Below are 21793 nucleotides of genomic sequence, written 5' to 3'. Positions count from 1 at the left end.
CCAACTCGCTCCCTTACCAATCACAATATAGGCAAACATAGGTAATAACATTTATTTATTGGATACATTCTCAATATTTTATTGCCATTCTGTGAAACTTGTACAAACGGGTACAGAGGAAGAACACCTGAGTCCTCAGGGATGGCAATGCATGGGGAGTATCATGGGCGAAACAGTATACTCTGTTATGTGCACGGTACTGCTCATGTCCATAGCCGACGGTTACCACTTTCCATCAGCTGGGTCGTCAGCTTTGCCATACTAAGTTGTATAAAAAATAAAACTAAAATAAAAAAAGCTCCAGCGATAAGACCGCCTTTTGTACCTTTATGTATGTACTTTATTTATCTAACAACATAACTATTGTATTTCACTGGAATTGTTTATATGTCATTGTTTATTTTTATGCTTTTGGTGCAATAAAGAGTTGAATAAATATTTTTTTTTTTATAAAACTTAGAATGGCAAACAAGCTGACGGCCCACCTGATGGAAAGTGGTAACCGTCGCCTATAGACATGAGCAGTACCATGGACGTAACAGAGTATACTGTTTCGCCCATGATATTCCCCATGCGTTGCCATTCCTGAGGACTCAGGTGTTGTTCCTCTGTACCCAGTGAATTCATATATTATATTCTATGCCGGGACCACACGGATAAAGATTTTTTTCAATTCTATTTAAATTGAAAAAGATTTTGAAAATTAACCGATGATTTTCATCTTCCAGCTTATAGTGCGGCGTCGGGGTCGCCGCGGCGTGTACGCTCAGCGTTGTACGCCGGTGTCCCTGGACGCTTACAGCCTGGACAGTGTCAGCGTTGGCCACAGGAAGGGCAACCACAGGTTGCGCGCCAGCAAGAGGAGTTACGGCAACCCGGCGTACGATGACGAGGTAAATTAATTTTGTTTTATGATACTTTTTTTTTAATGGGTGATAATGGAATAGTCATCTCACTTGTGTTTTCCATATATACCGGCGGGACACCAGTGAAGGATGATAGGTGAGGATGAAGCTGGTCAGTTATCCCATCGTGACGAATTCAACAAGAATTGTTCACGATGGTTTCCAGGGGGAACCACGTGGAGGTCGACCTAATAGATAATACTAATGGAGTTTGACAGCCCCATTGCTAGCAATACACTTTATCAGGTCGACCTCCACGTGGTCCTCCCTGGAAATAATCGTCTTGAATTCCAAATGTATTCATCACGATGTGCTAACTGACCTGCTTTTTTATTCTCACCTATCATCTCTCACTGGTACCCTGCCAGCGTATACTGTTAGCGCCGGCGGGGTTACTATTCCATTATCATTCATTAAAAAAAATATTAATTCTGATAACTGTCTAATATTATTCTAAGAGATCTACCAGAGGGAGACTTTGTGCAAGTCGATGGCTTGCGTACCTCTGTCCCATTGGTGGTTCAACCGTAAAGCAGTTGTGTGGCTGTGTTTTGGTTTGAAGGGTGGGATATGGCGTGAATTTACTGGGTACAGAGAAATAACATCTGAATTCTCAGGAATGGCAACGCATGGGGGGTGTCATAGGCGAAACAGTATACTTTGTTATGTCCATGGTACTGCTCATGTCTATAGGTGACGGTTATCACTTTCCATTAGGCGGGCCGTTAGCTTGTTTACCATTCTAAGTTGTATAAAAAAAAAAAAGATTTTTAAAAACTATTTCACTTCACAGGTCACATCTCATCCGATGAACTATGCTGCGCTCGCCAACTTCGCTCTCGACGTGGACTCCATAATTGCCGAGTTCTCGGAGATCCCGTCGGTGACGGTCCGTCCTGATGAAGTGCCGCCAGGGTGCGAGGACAAGAATCGGTACTCCAACGTGCTCCCGCTCCCGGAGACCAGGGTGCCGCTGAAGAGGATCGGGAACGACCCTACCACGGAGTACATTAACGCTAATTACATAACGGTAACCACTGATTACCATTGTCAATTTCAAAAATCAATTTTGCTAAATTAAAATAATTAAATACCTATATCTGTAATCTCTTATGGAGTAGACAAGGTATCTGCCGACAGTGTTTTTTTTAATGAGTGTAAATGGCATGGCAACCCCGTCTGTGCGGTATACACTGGCGAGGTACCAGTGAGAGGTGATAAGTGAGGATGAAAAGGCAGGTCAATTAGTCCATCGTGACGAATTCAACGATAAATTAGTCACGATACTTTTCAGGGGGAATCGCGTGGAGGTCGACCTATTAAGGTATACTGATAGCATTGTGGTCTAACCTCCCTATTAATAACAATCCCTCCCCCTCCAGATAGTTGATGTTGTGGCAAAATTCGACATGTCTACATTTTTGATCCGATTTTAATGATTCATTTTAATCGAAATAGTTAGGCTATGTTCAGCAGTATTCATTCAACAATATTAATTGTTAGTAGTAAGGTTATTATACACACTGTTTTCCAGGGTCCGGGCAACATCCGAAACTACTACATAGCATGCCAGGCGCCTCTGTCCAACACGGTGGTGGACTTCTGGCGGATGATATGGGAACAGAACTCAAGGCTCATTGTCATGCTCACTGAGTACATGGAGAATGGTGTGGTAGGTAATCAATGGTTATCATACCAAGCATTGCCAACATTGGAGTATTTAGGATTGTTTAACAGGGTCTGGCTTCTTAAAAGAGGCCCATAGGTACTCTTATATTTGACTTTACCTATAACTAAAAGCTTCGCTCTAATCTTAATCCAGGACAGGCATCAGACAATTCTAGAATAGATACGGCTCACTCGTCCCCCCATTATTCCAATTTGCCAAGTTTCTGTGTCTGATCGAGGATATTTCAACCAATACAAAATATAAAATTTTGCTTCTGAACTTGTTGGAAGAGTCCTGTACAGCATTAGTTTTGCAGAGATTAGAAAAAAAAAATTAGACAAACTATCTAAATGTGATATATTTCATTGCCTTTTCTATTTCTAAAATCCACGGGTACGAAATAGTGGGCAAGAAGCTAGTAGCCAATAAATATTAAAAAGGAAATTTTAATTTTTCTTTTAATTTCTTATCAATTTTAAATTAGGAGAATATATTTAATTCAATCTTATATTAGAACCTTTTGCTCATTTATTAACAGTTTTTTTTTAATACCAATTTCAGGAAAAATGCTACGAATATTTACCACCATCTGAAGTATCAGACAACAAGAGAACCTTTGGGGATTACCAGATAATCCTGAAGAAGCGAGAGCAACGCGATAAGTACGCTATATCCAGCGTCCAACTGATTAACTTAGCTACCAGAACCTGGAGAGAAGTGACTCACCTCTGGTACTTCTGGCCTGCTAAAGGTGTTCCGGATGATTACGATTCTGTTATTGACTTCTTGTCGGAAATGAGGAGTTACATGAAGATCTCACAGACTGCCAAAGAATATGACGAAGAAGGTGGGTTTTAATTAAGACGATGCTACTGAGATATGTAGTTCTTAATCTCGGGTTTTTTCTAATAGTTCTTTTTTGTTCTACTAGTATTATTATTGAAAATTGCTACTGCTCGGGGTTTCACAGCAATTTTTCCATGTAACAGAACGTTAGCATGTCTATAGGCGACAGTTACCATTTACCATCAGGTGGGCCGTCAGCTTGTTTGCATTTTAAGCTGCGTAAAAAAATATTGTCTTCCATTTTCGAACCTTATTTATTTTTACTGCCATACAGACTAGGAAAGCTTGATTAAGTATATTTTTTCCTATGAGCGTATGCTACATCAGAAGCGACAATTCGCAGTATACCGACTTCATCCTGAAAGTCTTTGATCTTTGAACTCATGTAACTCACTCATGCATGCAAACAAGATGTTTTTTTTTTTTAATGAATGATAATGAAATGGTCACCTCGCCTGACCTAACCAGTGAGGGATGATAGGTGAGAATGAAAAGACAGGTCAGTTAGTCTATCGTGATGAAATTATTCGACCTGACCAGGATGTTTTGCTAGCAATAAGGCTACTGATCCCATTATTCCCATTATTAACAATCTCTTCTCCCCCAGCAAATAAGCTATTTAATAGAACTAGACATAGATGCAGTAACGAAAGGCTAGACGGGGACTGCTCCCGGGTCCCTAAGCTCAGGAGGCCTCTCGGACTCTGACTTACAAACTAAAAATTGAAGTAGTGAAAATTACTCCCACATTTGGAATGTCAATAAACCAGATTCCAGGAACGTAACTTTAATAATGCCAATCTATTTGAAAAAAATACAGGGGAATTCCCGACAAGTCTCGAACATCTTTGTTTGAAACTTGCGAGGAACTTTCCTGTATTCTTAGACTGTTTTCACAGTCGCGCCGTCGAACAGCGACACGCGCTTGACGACGAATCTGGATTACGACAAATCTGGAGTATGTCGAATTCGGAATACGACGAATACGGAATAAATGATTTTAAATAGTTTAGTTAAGGTCCTAGTAATTTTTTTATCCCAGCGCCTTTGGTTTTTTTTTAATGGATTATAATGGAATGGTAGTCCCGTCTGCGCTAACGGTATATGCTAGCGGGGCAGCAGTGAATAGGTGAGAATGAAAAGGCAGGTCAGTTAGCCCATCGCGATGAATATGATGGGCATGGAATTCAGTACGATAGTTTCCAGGGGGACCACGGGAGGTTCGCAATACTAACAATCTCTCTCCCCCCTAGGACCTTTGTATAAGTGGCAGACAGCACAAAATTGGTAACTTTTTTAAATAGGTAGCTCGATGTTAAAGTTCGTAAATATAATTATTTATTGACATGTTTTTTTTTTTATATACTTTATTGCTGTTATAAATCTAAATCTTTTCATCACATTCTTCTGCAGGTGTGGAAGTAATCTATGGAGACCAGAACCGGTCATCATTTAGTAACTTGTCGAAGCTCCGAAGCGAGGACAGTAGCTCTGGGAATGGGCTAAACGTGTATTCCCCAGCCAAGGCTGAGGAGCAGTTGAGGAGGGGAAACGTTACCAATGGCACTTTGAGTAGGATGAAAGCAGCTTCAGAAGTTGAGAGTATGTATAATAACGAATATTATAAATGGAAAAGCGAATGAATCAAGTTTTATATTACCTCTTAGTGCTTTACCAATTGTCTTAAAATTTTATATAAATCCACGTATTATGGATGGAAAAATACATAAATTACTTTCTGCCCTCTTCGGTTTAAATATTCTGGGTAGAGGACATTCTATGCCGGTGTTTTACAACGTGAGGCTCATGCCCCACAGGGGGGCAATTTAATAGTTAAGGGGGGGGGGGGGGGAGCAATTAAAAAATGGACTCGAAGCGATTTTAACCCTCTTGCTCCGGGTCATTTAAATACTATGCTACTAGTAGATATTGATGCCAAATTTAACAAAAAATGTAAATAAAAAATGCTGTAAATATTTATTAAGTATAATTTCGTTTGACGTTACCAAAATATCAACTGGGCGATTAGGGTCATCAAGTAAACTTTGTCGGGAAAAATTATGTATGGGGGCATAAAAATTTTAGAAATGTTCAAGTGGGGCATGACACAAAAAAGTTTGGGAAACACTGTTCTATGCATTCTGGGTCAAAGTTACTGAGCTATATTGTAACTATAATATATAGACATTGCTATATATTGTGACCATTTTGTGTTACTATGGCAAACGCATGAAAGGAAAAAAATGTTGCTTCTTTTATGCATTCTACTTTTTTTTGTATATATTATTATTTCAGCCGTTAATTGTCCACTGCTGGACATAAGTCTTCCCTATAAGGGGAATTTTGGCAGTAGTTGCCACGCTTGGCAGACGGATTGGCAACCGCAGTTAGACTTTTTGAGATGTTTTAAGAGGGACATTGCTGCCCATCCTTCAACCATAAGCTCGCTTAGTCGCTTATTACGACACCAATGGGAAAGGAAGGGTTGGCCCATTCTATAGCGGGATCGTATGTTATTATTGTAATTTTGATATATAGACATTTCATGGTAACCCTGCCTGCGCTATCGGTATACATTGGCAGAGTACCAGTGAGCGGTGATAGGTGAGGATGAAAAGGTAGGTCGGTCAGTCCAATGTCACGAATTCAATGATAAATTGGTCATGATAGTTTCCAAGGGGAATTACGTGGAGGTCGACCTGATAGAGTATATTTTTTTTAATGGGTGATAATGGTATGGCAACTCCGTCTGTGCTATCAGTATACAATGGCGGGACACCAGTGATAGATGGCAAATGAGTATGAAAGCAGGTCAGTTAGCCCATCCTGACGAATTCAACCAGAATTAGCCACGATGGTTTCCAGGGGGAACCACGTGGAGGTCGACTTGACAGGGTATATTGCTAGTAATAGTGCTATTTGACCCCATTACTAACAATCCATTGATAGCAATAGGGACTAACTGGGGGAAAGGGATTGTTAGTAATGGAGACTGAGAATCCTATATGCTAGCAATATACCCAACCAGGTCGACCTCCTTGCGGTTTCCCCTGGAAACTATCATGGTTAATTCCTGATGAATTCATCATGATGGGCTAACTGGCCTGTTTTCATTCTCATCTATCACCCTTCACTGGTGCTCCGCCAGCGTATCCCGTTAGCGCAGGCGGGGTTATCATTCCATTCGCCCATAAAAAAAATGGGGACTAACAATCTTCATTACTAACAATCCCTTCCCCTTATTTCTACGTATTACCTATCCGTGTTGAGTGTGGTAACGTGTGCGTGCGTGCGTGCGTGCGTGCGTGTGCAGGCGTGCGCGCGTGCGTGGCGGTGTGCGCGTCGGGCGCGGGGCGCGCGGCGGCGCTGCTGGCGGCCGACGTGTGCGCGCGCGCGCTGGCCGCCGGCGCCTGCGACGTGCCGCGCGTCGTGCGCGAGTTGCGCGCGCAGCGTCCACACTCGCTCACCAACCGACACCACTACATCTTCCTCTATAAGGTAAACTAGCTGTAACCGTAGTTTAGGAAGCGTCGGGACGCTGCTTCGCTGCGAGCGACCCAACCCGAACCCGCTAGTTGTCAAGGCGGATTCGTACAATCTTAGAGAGAACGTCACATTCAGAAGTCGCCGCCGGAGGCATGCACTTTTACACCCCGACGATGCTGTATTCGAGGCAACCGCAACTCCTCCCCTACCGCGGAACTCCCGTCCTTAGGGCCTGTAAATAACACCCACACACTGCACACGCCGTCCTCGCTGGCGAAGATCCCTTGGCAGCCTATAGGGCTGGTAATGCTCTTACAAGTTTAAAAGAAAAACTATAGTTCAATGACCTCCGTGACGCAATAATAATTGTATATTAGTTATACTTTTAGGTTCTGAATTTAGTTGACGAACTTTTTTGAATGATTTCGAGTATAGGTGTTTTCAGTTGAAGCCTGAAATGTTCGTTTTTTGATATTTCAACACAAAATATCATAGATTGAGGACCTAGCGAACATTGTTTTTTTTTTGAGAATGATAATGAAATGGCAACCTCGCCTACGCTAACGGTATATACTGGCAGGGCACCAGTGTGGGATGATAGGCGAGAATGAAAAGGCAGGAGAAGGGATTGTTAATAATGCGGACTCCAAGTCTCATTGCTAACAATATACCTTATCAGGTCAACCTGATAAGGATCACGTAAAGGTCGAACCTTTACGTGGTTTGCCTGGAAACCATCATGCTGAATGAATGGGCTAACTAACCTGCCTTTTCATTCTCACCTATTATTATCTCACCTCTTCATTGGTGCCCTGCCGTCGTATACCGTTAGCGCTGGCGGAGTTACCTTTTAATTACCATCCATTAAAAAAAACTATAATTAACTAAAAGTTATAAATAAATGAATTGTATTGTATATGTATATTGCGCAGATTCCTTACTACATGCCTGTTGAAATTTAATAGCAAAGTTGCTTTAATAGTAATTGCTTGTACAAGATTAATTTAGATTTACAGGGGGGAAAGGGATTGTTAGCAATGGAGTTTGACAGCCCCATTGCTAGCAATATGCCTTATTAGGTCGACCTCCACGTGGCTCCCCCTGGAAACCATCGTGAACAATTCTTGTTGAATTCGTCACGATGGGCTAACTGACCTACTTCATCCTCACCTATCATCCTTCACTGGTGCCCCGCCGGTGTATACCGATAGCGCGGGTGGGGTTACCATTCCATTATCATCCATTAAAAAAAAATTTTGATTTACATTTTTAGTCAAAAGACTGCTTTAACTAAAATATTTTTTTATTATTTTCAGTTATTAAGTGAATACGGCAACAAACTGATGGGAGGCGGTGTGGATACTATATGAAAATGTACAGTAACAGCATTTGAAATGAGCGCATATACGAATGCATTTTTCTCTCGAAATGTCTACATGATGGAGGCTTTTTGGCGCGGAACGGCTTTACGTGATTTTCTAAAAATTACGCTTCTAGCTAAGCGCTGTTTCATTTCGCGGTAAATTATTTGAACAAAACCATAAAGGGGGGGGGGTCCATTAATTACATGAACAAATTGACTTTAAGGTTATTTACCAGAGGGTTTGACTCTTTAAAAGTCGCATAATGCATTGCAAATACGCAATTGGGCCATAACGTGGCGAAAAAAAAAACACTTCATGGACTTTTTGCATCACGTTAAGTCTCGATTGTGTATTTGAAATATGTGTAAACAATACGTAAGTTTAAAATTAATTATTTCAAACCGTAAAATGTACTCTTATACATAGCTCATAGCTGAAAGTGAAGGTCATGATACTAGGGTGGAATGAGTTTGCTCCCCCCCCCATTAAATATGCCCATCCGCGAGCTTCAAAAAGGAAGGAAGGAGGTAGGTTCTGTGAAAATCTGACTAAGTTCTATATTAGGAGAGGTCAATGGGAATTTTATATGTTTTTAATATAGTTTTATTTTACGAATCAAATAGATCAGTGTTATAGGAAGTATGTTATGGGAAGTAAAATGCATCAATATATTATGGAATAAAAAATATTTAAAAACACACATAAACAGTGGGAAGATCCAGTATATTTTGTTGAATCTCACCATGAGGGGTGTGGGGGTGTTTGAATTAAGAAAGCAGCTTTTGTAATTTAGAGATACTTCCCTAAAGAATCTTGCGCAGTACACTTTTTTAAAATAAATCAGTTACTGCGCATGTCATGTGGTGCTAGACCATGTTCAAGTTATTTGCCGGTATCTATATCCTAGTTTTACAAGGTAACTTTTTTTTTTTATATTTGCGTTAAATCTTGTAAAAATATATACCAGAGCTTGCCAAAGCAGGAGCCACTATTTTTTCTTGTTTTACCACAGATAAGAAAAATTTCCTTTTATTACATTATTATGGAAGAATATTTTTTATACATTTTTTTTAATTAACGTATTTATTTTCCTTCAATCTATTTTGTGATAGAAGGCTATCGCGGATCCCTCATTGTGGGCACGACGAGCAAGACTACAACCCTAATAAACTTTTGACGTCATACCTTCTCAGTCTGTTAAGGTCTAAGGCTGATGATATCATCCATCCAATGCCTTAATATTTTTAATACTTTTGTAACTTTGGAGAGCGAACAAATTAATATTTTATAGGTTTATTAATTTACTAATGTTTGCCCCACGACTTTGCTTATGGGGAACTATAAAAGAATCTCGATCAGAGATTTACAGTAATGTACTATATCAATCATGAACGAGTTCATATTTCGATTCGTACTCGACTGATTTTTCGGTAGCTGTGACCACAACCTTTTTTAAAGGTTGGAGCCGCGCCTAATAGAAGGCAAATTGTAGAATGTTCTAACAAATCTATGTAACAAACCAGCAGAATCTCGATTATCCGAATCAAATAAAAAACAGGAATATTCCGTATAATTGAAAATCCGGATAATCGAAAATCCGGATAATTGAAAATCCGGATAATCGATTTCAAAATCAAATCAGATAATAATTAAATTTTTATGTATTTTTTTTTATTATGTAAAGGGTTTTACATAAGTCATTTAGACAATACGATATAAAAAAATAGGAACTATTAAGATAATGGATTATATAATACCTATGTAATTTAAAATTTTGTTCGGAAAGTATTAGTTAATAATCTTTGACGTAATGAATCGCATTTTTTCATTACGCTCAAGTTGCTGATGATTCAGTTGTAACAACTGTATGCGATCCGATTCGTCCTGTCTTGTCCGGATAATCGAATATTCGGATAATCGATTTCCGGATAGTCGAAATTCTACTGCATTTGCAAACATCACTTATATGCTACCATTAATATTAAGATAATATTGAACTGTTGCTTATTGTTACAATAAATAAATAAATGTAACCACATCGAGTTTGAACTCGATTGAATTATTGATTAGTTGCGTGATAGATCAATCTAATCATGGTGCTTGAAATTCATTATAATTTTTCAATATAAAAAAGTTTTTTTTTTTAATCTTCAATTACTTTAAACTATTTAGTTGATGTGTGAGTTTTTAATAATTGTTTTTAATAAGTTGATCGTATTATAATTATATTATTATGTTTATGTTGTTTTTGTTATGAGCTCCCATTTATTTTACTTTAGTATTATATTAAACTATTTGGAATATGCCAAAGCAAAATTTTTAGATCTCCAAAATTGATCGCTCAAACACTGTTCAATATTTTTGTGTTTAACAATTTTAATTTATATTTTTGATAAGATTAAATTATATATTATTGTTTTATGTAAGCTTTTGATTCACGTTCTGCGTCTGTTGGTGAGGAATTAAAAGGAAATATACTCTTTATAATTACGTTGTTGTAAATAAATTATTTTTATCGAACAATTTTATTTTTATTAAATAATTATTATTTGTTAAGTAATAATTTAACTAGTCTATTAGCCAATTTATTTTATAATTACAATTCGTTATTATTCCGAATATTTTGTATTGTGAAATTAGTCTTCTAGTTGTGTTATTTTTTTCTTACGTGTGCAAGATTTAATACGAGTGATTTCAGAATGAAAACATTTACTTCGTAATTTTTTTTTTATTGAAATATACGTCTAGAGTCAAAGCATTTAAGGTATATATTACAATTATTAGATTTACGAACTTGACACCTTTTTATTAAATAATAAGTACAAAAAACGAATTTGATTTGTGTAGTAAAAATATAAGAAGCCGGGGTGGTATTTAAGTAAAGTGTAAATGGAAATATATATATATATATATATATATATATATATATATATATATATATATATATATATATATATATATATATATATATATATATATATATATATATGTTTTAATTTTTGTACAATTGTATTATGTAATATCTATTATAGATTAATCTCTCCCTAAAGGTTATCTGGAAGACATTGCTTTAGCGATAAGACCGCCTTTTGTACTTTATATGTATTTCATATGGGGATATTTATATATATATATATATATATATATATATATATATATATATATATATATATATTATATATTTATATATATATATAAAATCTTTAAATGGTACAATAAAGACTAAATAAATAAATTTCCTACCATTTACGACTGTACTAAGAGACTAATTTCACAATAAGAATTTAGGATAATGCAAATTAAAATTTCGCCAATCACAAAAAAAAAATCGCATAATAGAAACCATAATAAAAATTATTTTATAAATAATTAGCAGTTTATTTTCGTAGTTTTAATTGAGATCTGCTGTGATTTCTACTAACTTACTTCTAAGTGAACTATGATACTAACTTAGGGTAGCAATTTTAATAATATGCTCTCGTAAATGAAGTAACTTTGAATACTCCGGTAGCTATGTCTGTTACCTATAGGTACATCTATTATACGTATTATAAATATTTTATAATTATTTTTTAAATAATAATTCCTGGACATGAAAATTTTAATTATACCAGTACGTAAATTATGTTTCAATTAATTGTTAATTTTAAGCGTTGTAATTATGTTAAACAAAGTTAATTGAACAGGTTATAGAGGTAAAATATAGAAAGCATTTATCTGGAACTTATTTTTTTTATAAAGCACCAACGTATGTAGGACTTTAAACATTTTTTTTTATTATTTCATAATAGTTTACGAGTAATATTTCCCATTTTGATATTTGGACCTTCTAAATGTAAATCTATTTTGCAATAATTGATATAAATAAATATTTTACTCATGTAAAATAACTAAATGAAAAAATACTAAATCAGATTATGTAATAATGGTAAATTTTATATATGAGGCCTTTTAGTAATGTAATAAAGAATTGTTGCTTACAAAACATACGTCACAACTTCTCAAGAAAGTTTAGTTAATGAAACAGGTATATAATATTAAAAATAAGTTAGTATAGGGTCGCACTGTTTTATCCCACACGTTTATTGTTAAGTTTTATGATTTAATTATTTAAAATAAGTATATAATTGACCAAAAAGAAATATATATATATATATATATATATATATATATATATATATATATATATATATATATATATATATATATATATATATATATATATATATATATTGTAATTTGTAAGTGAAATTCATACAGCTATTGTAAAAATAAGAACTGTATTGTAAAGAATATAATAAATTTTATTATACTTAATATTCTCTTGTATTTTATTTATCTGATTAAATAAATAAAGTCTACCAGAGGGAGACTTTGTACAAAAGTCGATTGCTTGGGTATCTCTGTCCTATTCGTGTTTCAAGCGTGAAGCAGTTGTGTTTGCATGGCTGTGTTTCGGTTTGAAGGGTGGGATATGGCGTGAATTCACTGGGTACAGAGGAATAACACCTGACTCCTCAGGAATGGCAACGCATGGGGGGTATCATGGGCGAAACGATATACTCGTACTCTGTTATGTTCATGGTACTGCTCATGTCTATAGGCGACGGTTACCACTTTCCATCAGGTGGGCCGTCAGCTTTGTTGCCATTCTAAGTTGTATATAAAAAAAAAAACTTATTGTTCCCTGTAATATTGTTATCACATAAATACGATACTATATGTTGATGATTATTTTAGTGGGTGAAATGAAATGGTGACTCCGCCTGCGCTAACGGTATAGACTGAATGGGAAAGAAAAGTTCTTGAGTGGCGACCCCGTATGAACTAGATGGAGTGATGATCTAAAATGCATTGCAGGGAGTCAGTGGATGCGGGTGGCTCAAGACCGTTCTTTATGGTAGATTATGGGGGAGACTTTTGTCCAGCAGTGGACGGATATAGCTGTAATGATAATGTTATAATAATAATATGTATCACAGTATTATTAGTTGCTGAGATATAGTGATGTAACAAACGGACAGACGGAAAGACAGTCGTGCCATAAGGGACGGACAAAGTTGTACCATTTTGGAGTGGTAGCTTAAAATTGATTTCTTTGTCACATTGTCTGTTATATATTGCTACTATTGTATCATTATGAGAGTTGCATATTATACTCTGTCGATTTCATTTAAATCGACTCGATCGATTATCCACCAAAAAGAAATAAAAGTTTTTATTTTCAAATATATCAATACTTCATAAGATGTTTATTATAAAAACAGGGTTTTATACAGTCATAGAGTTCGCTGTCACATATTTGATAATTATCAGATAGACAAAGGATTCAGTCAGTGGATACAAGTGGTTTGGGACTGTACCTTTTGGCAGTCTATGGCCAAGGTTTATATTCAGCAATGGCTGATATGACGACAATAATAAAGGATTCGACAAAGTTTCAATTATACTCCACATCGCTTCCATATTGTTCCTCAAATATCTCTTCAATTGACTCTTCTGACTCGTCGTCAGCATCTGTAGCTATATCGACAACGCCTTGAACTGAGTCGCGTTCATTATTCACATTGTTACTAAGTATTTCGGGATCATTATTAAATTTGATACTTCTTCTATGATATAAAACATCTTTATCATCTATACTATCAAAATTAGTCGTGTAATCTGTAACAGTGTGTTCTATTTCAGGTGTTTCGTCCAATTCGCCAAGTGCAATCGTGTCGTGGACAGAGTACGGCTTGTATTTTGGTAGATTTAACAGAGATCCAGCTAGGGAACTTGACGATACAGTGCATAGAACTGTAACAATATTGAACAATGCAACATTATCTATAAATAAATAAATAAATAAATAAACGAACAAATATCAAATAAACAATCAAATAATAAATAAACAAACAAACAAACAAACATTAAATAATAAATGAACAAACAAACATCAAATAAACAAACAATAAATAAATAAATAAACAAACAAACAAATAAATAAGCTTTTATTTCTGTAGTAAATAAAATACAAAATCGATTATTTTGGTCTAAAAACTAAACCACTGAAACGATTTTGATAAATAATTATCTATATTTTTCATCGCGTTAAGTGCCGATAGTGTTTTTAAATTTTTTTTTTTATTTACCACGAAAGTAGCAAACTAAACTAAAAATGACGGGCTGTACCGTCTGACGGTAACTGGTTACTGTAATCTAAAGACTGCAACACTGCAACTTTTATGCGTCAACAACGCGAAAGTTTTAAATTAACTAAAATTCGATAGTTTTTTTTGATGGGTGAATATGGAATGGTAACCCCGCCTGCGCTAACGGGATACGCTGGCGGAGCACCAGTGAAGGGTGATAGATGAGAATGAAAACAGGCCAGTTAGCCCATCATGATGAATTCATCAGGATTTAACCATGATAGTTTCTAGGGGGAACCGTGAGGAGGTCGACCTGGTTGGGTATATTGCTAGCAATGGGATTATCAGTCTCCATTACTAACAGTCCCTCCCCCCCCCTAAATTCGATAGTTACCTACTTCACTTATACAATAATGGTTACTTACTAGGTTTAGACTGTAACGATACGTCTGATTGTACGCTCTGAAAATAATTAGGTACATTGAAAATAAATACATAATTGTGTTAGTAAACAGATATCAATATAATTTTGATAAACGATTGATTTATATTTATATAGATACAATACCTGTTTTTTTATTAATGAAGGTCTTATTATCTGGTTGATAAACCAATTTTCCTAATCTATACTTATAATAAATCTGTAGAGAGGTCAATTCTGTACATGAAATATATTTCCTAAATAACTATCAGGCGGTGATTAGTGATCGATACTGATGCCAGAAATGCAATCAGTAAAATTTTTGTCTGTCTGTCTGTATGTTCGTTATAGAAACAAAAAGTACTCGACGGATTTTAACAAAATTTGGTACAATTATTCTTCATACTCCTGGGCAGGTTATAGTATACTTTTCATCACGCTACGATTAATAGGAGCAGAGCAGTGAAGGGAAATGTTAAAAATGTCCACCCGTGCGACGCCGGGAAAGAAGGGGTCGCCTATTCTATGCCGGATATTAGCGTTTTTACCAGTAGTTGCCACGCTTGGCAGGCAGGTTGGCGATCTCAGTTAGGTCACACACACACACACACACACACACACACACACACACACACACACGTGTGTGTGTGTGTGTGTGTGTGTGTGTGTGTGTGTGTGTGTGTGTGTGTGTGTGTGTGTGTGTGTGTGTGTGTGTGTGAAAACTTTTAATAGGGTAAAGCCTATATTCAGTGGACAGTTTACAGCTAATATGATGATAGTGGCCGTGTGGTCCCGGCATAGAATAGGCGACCCCTTCTTTTCCCGTAGGTGTCGTAAAAGTCAACTAAGGGACGGCGAGGGATGGGCAACAGCGTCCCTCTTAAAACATCTCTAAAGCCTAACTGCGGTTGCCAATTCGCCTGCCAACTATTGGCAAAAACCCCAAGGGGGAGGTTTATGTTAAGCAATCGATGGTTAAGGGCTGATATGATGATGACGTTGATGATAGTATTTATTTAACAACTAGCGGCCCGTCCCGGCGTCGCACGGGTGGACATTTTTAACATTTCCCTTCACTGCTCTGCTCCTATTAATCGTAGCGTGATGAAAAGTATACTATAACCTGCCCAGGAGTATGAAGAATAATTGTAGTTAAAATCCGATGTTTCTATAACGAACATACAGACAGACAGACAAAAATTTTACTGATTGCATTTCTGGCATCAGTATCGATCACTAATCACCGCCTGATAGTTATTTAGGAAATATATTTCATGTACAGAATTGACCTACAGATTTATTATAAGTATAGATTAGGAAAATTGGTTTATCAACCAGATAATAAGACCTTCATTAATAAAAAAACAGGTATTGTATCTATATAAATATAAATCAATCGTTTATCAAAATTATATTGATATCTGTTTACTAACACAATTATGTATTTATTTTCAATGTACCTAATTATTTTCAGAGCGTACAATCAGACGTATCGTTACAGTCTAAACCTAGTAAGTAACCATTATTGTATAAGTGAAGTAGGTAACTATCGAATTTAGGGGGGGAGGGACTGTTAGTAATGGAGACTGATAATCCCATTGCTAGCAATATACCCAACCAGGTCCCTCCTCACGGTTCCCTAGAAACTATCATGGTTAAATCCTGATGAATTCATCATGACTAACTTTTTTCATTCTCATCTATCGAGCGTATCCCGTTAGCACCTACTATCGAATTTTAGTTAATTTAAAACTTTCGCGTTGTTGACGCATAAAAGTTGCAGTGTTGCAGTCTTTAGATCGCCTAAAAAAAAAATTTAAAAACTCGGCACTTAACGCGATGAAAAATATAGATAATTATTTATCAAAAATCGTTTCAGTGGTTTAGTTTTTAGACCAAAATAATCGCTACAGGCTTATTTATTTGTTTGTTTGTTTATTTATTTATTTATTGTTTGTTTATTTGATGTTTGTTTGTTCATTTATTATTTAATGTTTGTTTGTTTGTTTGTTTATTTATTATTTGATTATTTATTTGATATTTGTTCGTTTATTTATTTATTTATTTATTTATAGATAATGTTGCATTGTTCAATATTGTTACAGTTCTATGCACTGTATCAAGTTCAGCTGGATCTCTGTTAAATCTGCCAAAATACAAGCCGTACTCTGTCCACGACACGATTGCACACGAAACACCTGAAATAGCACTACTGTTACAGATTACATCAATTATAGCTGTAAACTGTCACTGAATATACGCGACTTTACACACACCACACACAGTGTGTGTGTGTGTGTGTGTGTGTGTGTGTGTGTGTGTGTGTGTGTGTGTGTGTGTGTGTGTGTGTGTGTGTGTGTGTGTGTGTGTGTGTGTGTGTGTGTGTGTGTGTGTGTGTGTGTGTGTGTGTGTGTGTGTGTGTGTGTGTGTGTGTGTGTGTGTGTGTGTGTGTGTGTGTGTGTGTGTGTGTGTGTGTGTGTGTGTGTGTGTGTGTGTGTGTGTGTGTGTGTGTGTGTGTGTGTGTGTGTGTGTGTGTGTGTGTGTGTGTGTGTGTGTGTGTGTGTGTGTGTGTGTGTGTGTGTGTGTGTGTGTGTGTGTGTGTGTGTGTGTGTGTGTGTGTGTGTGTGTGTGTGTGTGTGTGTGTGTGTGTGTGTGTGTGTGTGTGTGTGTGTGTGTGTGTGTGTGTGTGTGTGTGTGTGTGTGTGTGTGTGTGTGTGTGTGTGTGTGTGTGTGTGTGTGTGTGTGTGTGTGTGTGTGTGTGTGTGTGTGTGTGTGTGCGTGTGTGTGCGTGTGTGTGTGTGTGTGTGTGTGTGTGTGTGTGTGTGTGTGTGTGTGTGTGTGTGTGTGTGTGTGTGCGTGTGTGTGCGTGCGTGCGCGCGTGCGTGCGCGCGCGCGCGCGCGCGTGCGCGCGCGCGTGCGTGCGTGCGCGCGCGCGCGCGCGCGCGCGCGCGCGCGCGCGCGTGCGCGCGCGCGCGCGCGCGCGCGCGTGCGCGCGCGCGCGCGTGCGCGCGCGCGCGCGCGCGCGCGCGCGCGCGTGCGCGCGCGCGCGCGCGCGCGCGCGCGCGCGCGCGCGCGCGCGCGCGCGCGCGCGCGCGCGCGTGCGTGCGCGCGTGCGTGCGCGCGTGCGTGCGTGCGTGCGTGCGTGCGTGCGTGCGTGCGTGCGTGCGTGCGTGCGTGCGTGCGTGCGCGCGTGCGCGCGCGCGTGCGCGCGTGCGTGCGTGCGTGCGCGCGCGTGCGTGCGTGCGTGCGTGCGTGCGTGCGTGCGTGCGTGCGTGCGTGCGTGCGTGCGTGCGTGCGTGCGTGCGTGCGTGCGTGCGTGCGTGCGTGCGTGCGTGCGTGCGTGCGTGCGTGCGTGCGTGCGTGCGTGCGTGCGTGTGTGTGTGTGTGTGTGTGTTGTACATTTGGTTAGGTACGGATGTTTACCTGTATTTTCTGGGTCATTAGATGACACTCATTGTCTGTAGGTTTCGTTTTATGATACAGTTGCAACGTGTGGCTCGCAGCTCGTGTCACCTCGTCCGAGCTTTCAGAAGACGACTGTTGAAGTAAGTAAGTAAGTATATATATTCTTTTTTGCACTAAAACATACAGTAACAACAATAAGTTAATAACAATGTTAGCAAAGGCTTAAAACTTATCTCTAAAAGAGATTTCTTCCAGTCAACCTAACACAGCGGCATAGGGGGGAAAGGGATTGTTAGTAATGGAGACTGAGAATCTCATTGCTAGCAATATACCCAACCAGGTCGACCTACTCGCGGTTCACCCTGGAAACTATCATGATTAATTCCAGATGAATTCATCATGATGGGCTAACTGGCCTGTTTTCATCCTCATCGATCACCATTCACTGGTGCCCCGCCAGCGTATCCCGTTAGCGCAGGCGCGGTTACTATACCATTTTATCTAATAAAAAAAAAACAGCGGCATAGGAAGTAGTGAGTGGGCAGTAGTAGTGCAAAACAGAAATTAAAATAAACATTTGAACATTATAAATGATCGAGAAAGCTGTTTTTTATGAGTTTCATCGTCATATCAGTTCTTAACTGCCCACATAGACTTCCCCCATAAGGAATGGTCTTGCCAGTAGCTGTCACACTTGGCAGTCGGATTGGTAACCGCAGTTAGTCTTTGGTGATATTTTAAAAGGGTTGCTGCTGTCCATCCTTCGATATTTATTTCCTTAGCTGTCTCTTATGACAACCTTGGGAAATGAAGGGGTGGCCTGTTCTAAAACATATTACTTCTATGGAAAAAGAGTAAGTAAAATATTTAATCTAATGTTTACCATATGACTCCTTTCCATCCAAAGGTTGCCTGGAAGAGATCGCTCTTAGCAATAAGGCCGCCCATTGTTTTCTCACTGTGATTATTTCTTGTAATTATTTATAATAAGTTTACTATTGTAATCTTTTGGAGGATACAATAAAGAGTATCTATCTATCTATCTATCTATCTAAACGTCTATATATTTAAAAAGAATGACAAATTTCAATTTATACTGCGCGCGCAACCACGCATGCGCTCTGTTATTCATAATTTATTTTCCTACAGAAATTCAAAAGGTTTAGTTACATATAAAGGTTTGTTATATATATATATATATATATATATATATATATATATATATATATATATATATATATATATATATATATATATATATACATACGCCACAGTTCTCTTTAATTAGATTTTTTTTAAAGAATACGTAGACACCTGGTAAATAGTGGTGTTGTTAATTTGATGACGTCGGAAAGCGTTTCTCACTGCTCTCTGTACAGCAGCCAGCTGAGCGTTGTCTATGCTCGTCTCTTTTATCAGTTTCATCATTAGTTTACCTTCATTCACTACAAATAAGAAAAAAAGAGGAGAATTTATTTATTGTTAAAAGTTTCATAAGCATTATATTTATTTATTTATTCATTAGTACAAATATGTGTACATGGCGGACTTAATGCTAAAGGCATTCTCTGCCAGTCAACCATAGGGAAGTGTCAGAATACTCGAATGCGGTACTACTAATTATTGATATACATACATACTAAAATTACATATATAAATGAATAAATATATATAAATAACAAATATACTTACACATATATGACATATACTATATTATACACGAAATTGAGAATAATATAAAGCATTTACTACTCGGATAAAGATAAAAAGTGAACGTGACCGCTTTTTTTGAAAGACGGTTTAGTCGGTATTTTATTGTATTAGTATTTTAATGTAATAACTACTAGTTTAACTTACTTGTAATTAGATCGAGAAAGCTCGACTAGTTTCGGGACCAATTCGGGACCTTTAGTCATGAGCGGCTGTGATGCGAGCACAAGCCTGACTGCCGAATTTACAGCCGATAGTTATTACATTAAAGTATTAATTTATTTAGAAACTTTCGTATTTTAAAATTAGAGTGTAAAGGTATTGTAACACACCTTGACCAGTTTCAAAATGTTTCATTATCACAGTTTTAGCACTGGCTACGTCTTCCTCATTTAAGCCAATGTATCTCAACTCGTCTTCCAATTCCGGGTTACAACTACCCTCATAGATATTGCTACATACTCGAGAAGCAATGTGCAAGTTTTCTCTTGTTACCAACAGTGCAGATAGATAGCGGGCTATGAATTGGCAGAGGTTTTGTGGTTGTACACGTAATACCTGTTGGGATAGATAGTTATAATTTACGACGTTATTTCATAACACAAGAGGCAAAAAAGCATGCGATTCACCTAATAATAAGTGACTGGGGGGAAGGTATTATAAGTAATGCGGACTACCAGCCCCATCGTAAGCAATATACCCTGACAGGTTGTACTCTACGTGCTTCCCCCTGGAACTACTAATATTATCTGCGTGAGGGAGGAAAAGGATTGTTAGAAATTATATCCAACTGTCCCATTGCTAGCAATATACCCTATCAGGTCGACCTCTACGCGATTCTCCCTGGAAACCATCATGTTTCTTGTCAATTCGTCATGATGGGCTCATTGAGCTGGATTTATCCTCACCTATCATCTCTCACTGGTTGCCTGCCAGCTTATACCAATAGCGCAGGCGTGGTTTCTATTCCATTATGAAGCATTAAAAATCAACTACTAAAAAATTCTATGATATTATCATATTTAGGTATCTACAAACACTGTGATAGTGCGAGTTATCAACCTAGGATATCTTAAATTCAAGTTTGGTAGTTCACGCGAAAATATAAGCACCTAAACTGTTCTTGGTGTTCACCAGCATGTGTTATATCTTTTGACCTTTCATCATTTTGGTCATTCATAGGTCATTCCATTTCCGAGAAGTGACATGGTATCCCAATATAGCCCTATCGAATTGATTCATTCACCAGTCTCCAAATTAAGACTACACTTAGGTAGATGTAAATTATCCTAGTAATTTGGCCGTTTGGTCCCGGCATACAATAGGCTATTCCTTCTTTTCCCGAGGGTGCCGTAAGAGGCGACTAAGGAGGGCGAGGAATGGGCAGCAGCGTCTCTCTTAAAACATCTTTAAACGCCTAATTACGTTTGACAATCCACCTGGCAAGCATGCAATCTACTGGCAAAACCCCCAAGAGCAGACGTATGTTCAGTTGGGGATAGTTAAAGGCTGATATGATGATGATGATGCTGATTATGATGAAAGTACTACTATTACACACTTAACTAATACACATTCGTGAACTATAGCATAAGTAGGTGTACAACATTCATACTTACTTCCCTAGAAATATCTGACATTAAATCCTGTAGGCCTTCAGGTAACGCCAGCTTACAGCTGTCCTTTATTTGGGATTGTAATAAATCTTCCATTGCGTGTTAACAACAGTTTATTATTACTACTATTGACAGATAAAACAAATCTATAAAGCCATGTTAAACAAATAAGAAAAAAAAAACAAAAATAGCTTCTCTAACCAAAATAATAATATTATTATCCTGTTTTGTATGGCT

At 37.7% G+C, this 21793-nt stretch overlaps 2 protein-coding genes across 7 annotated transcripts in view; one reads left to right on the top strand and one right to left on the bottom strand.

Moving 5' to 3' along the window:
• The window catches only part of LOC113509436 (receptor-type tyrosine-protein phosphatase zeta-like), a 107623-nt gene extending 97902 nt beyond the window's left edge, over positions 1 to 9721 (top strand). For all 6 annotated transcript variants that reach the window (XM_052896260.1, XM_052896261.1, XM_052896256.1 and 3 more), the window contains 7 exons: positions 729 to 893; positions 1699 to 1935; positions 2440 to 2577; positions 3136 to 3421; positions 4834 to 5022; positions 6734 to 6918; positions 8223 to 9721. In XM_052896260.1, the coding sequence (XP_052752220.1) occupies positions 729 to 893; positions 1699 to 1935; positions 2440 to 2577; positions 3136 to 3421; positions 4834 to 5022; positions 6734 to 6918; positions 8223 to 8276 (1254 nt within the window). In that variant the 3' untranslated portion in view covers positions 8277 to 9721. The remainder of the gene's footprint in view (positions 1 to 728; positions 894 to 1698; positions 1936 to 2439; positions 2578 to 3135; positions 3422 to 4833; positions 5023 to 6733; positions 6919 to 8222) is intronic.
• Positions 9722 to 13710: 3989 nt separating this feature from the next.
• On the bottom strand, positions 13711 to 21728 carry LOC113522673 (uncharacterized). Its single transcript, XM_052896370.1, has 6 exons — positions 21560 to 21728; positions 20273 to 20498; positions 19545 to 19675; positions 18249 to 18362; positions 14830 to 14866; positions 13711 to 14069 (listed from the first exon to the last, which is right to left on the bottom strand). Exons 1-6 carry the CDS (start codon positions 21650 to 21652, stop codon positions 13711 to 13713), a joined length of 960 nt encoding a protein of 319 aa, XP_052752330.1. The 5' UTR covers positions 21653 to 21728.
• Between the last annotated feature and the right edge of the window lie 65 nt (positions 21729 to 21793).

Source organism: Galleria mellonella, unplaced genomic scaffold (genome assembly GCF_026898425.1).
Source record: "Galleria mellonella isolate WM207_F2 unplaced genomic scaffold, CSIRO_AGI_GalMel_v1 utg32, whole genome shotgun sequence".
Taxonomy (NCBI): domain Eukaryota; kingdom Metazoa; phylum Arthropoda; class Insecta; order Lepidoptera; family Pyralidae; genus Galleria; species Galleria mellonella.
The sequence above is the reverse complement of the archived record's forward strand: the minus strand, read 5'-3'. Positions and strand labels throughout refer to the sequence as shown.

What these genes read in the sequence shown, in the direction of transcription:
- LOC113522673 (XM_052896370.1), bottom strand. Translation starts at nt 21,652, where the DNA reads ATGGAAGATTTATTACAATCCCAAATAAAGGACAGCTGTAAGCTGGCG. An exon ending in ACATTTTGAAACTGGTCAAG is followed by an intron (nt 19,676 to 20,272) that starts GTGTGTTACAAT and finishes TCTTATTTGTAG; the next exon opens with TGAATGAAGGTAAACTAATG. An exon ending in ACAACACCACTATTTACCAG is followed by an intron (nt 18,363 to 19,544) that starts GTGTCTACGTAT and finishes TTACTTCAACAG; the next exon opens with TCGTCTTCTGAAAGCTCGGA.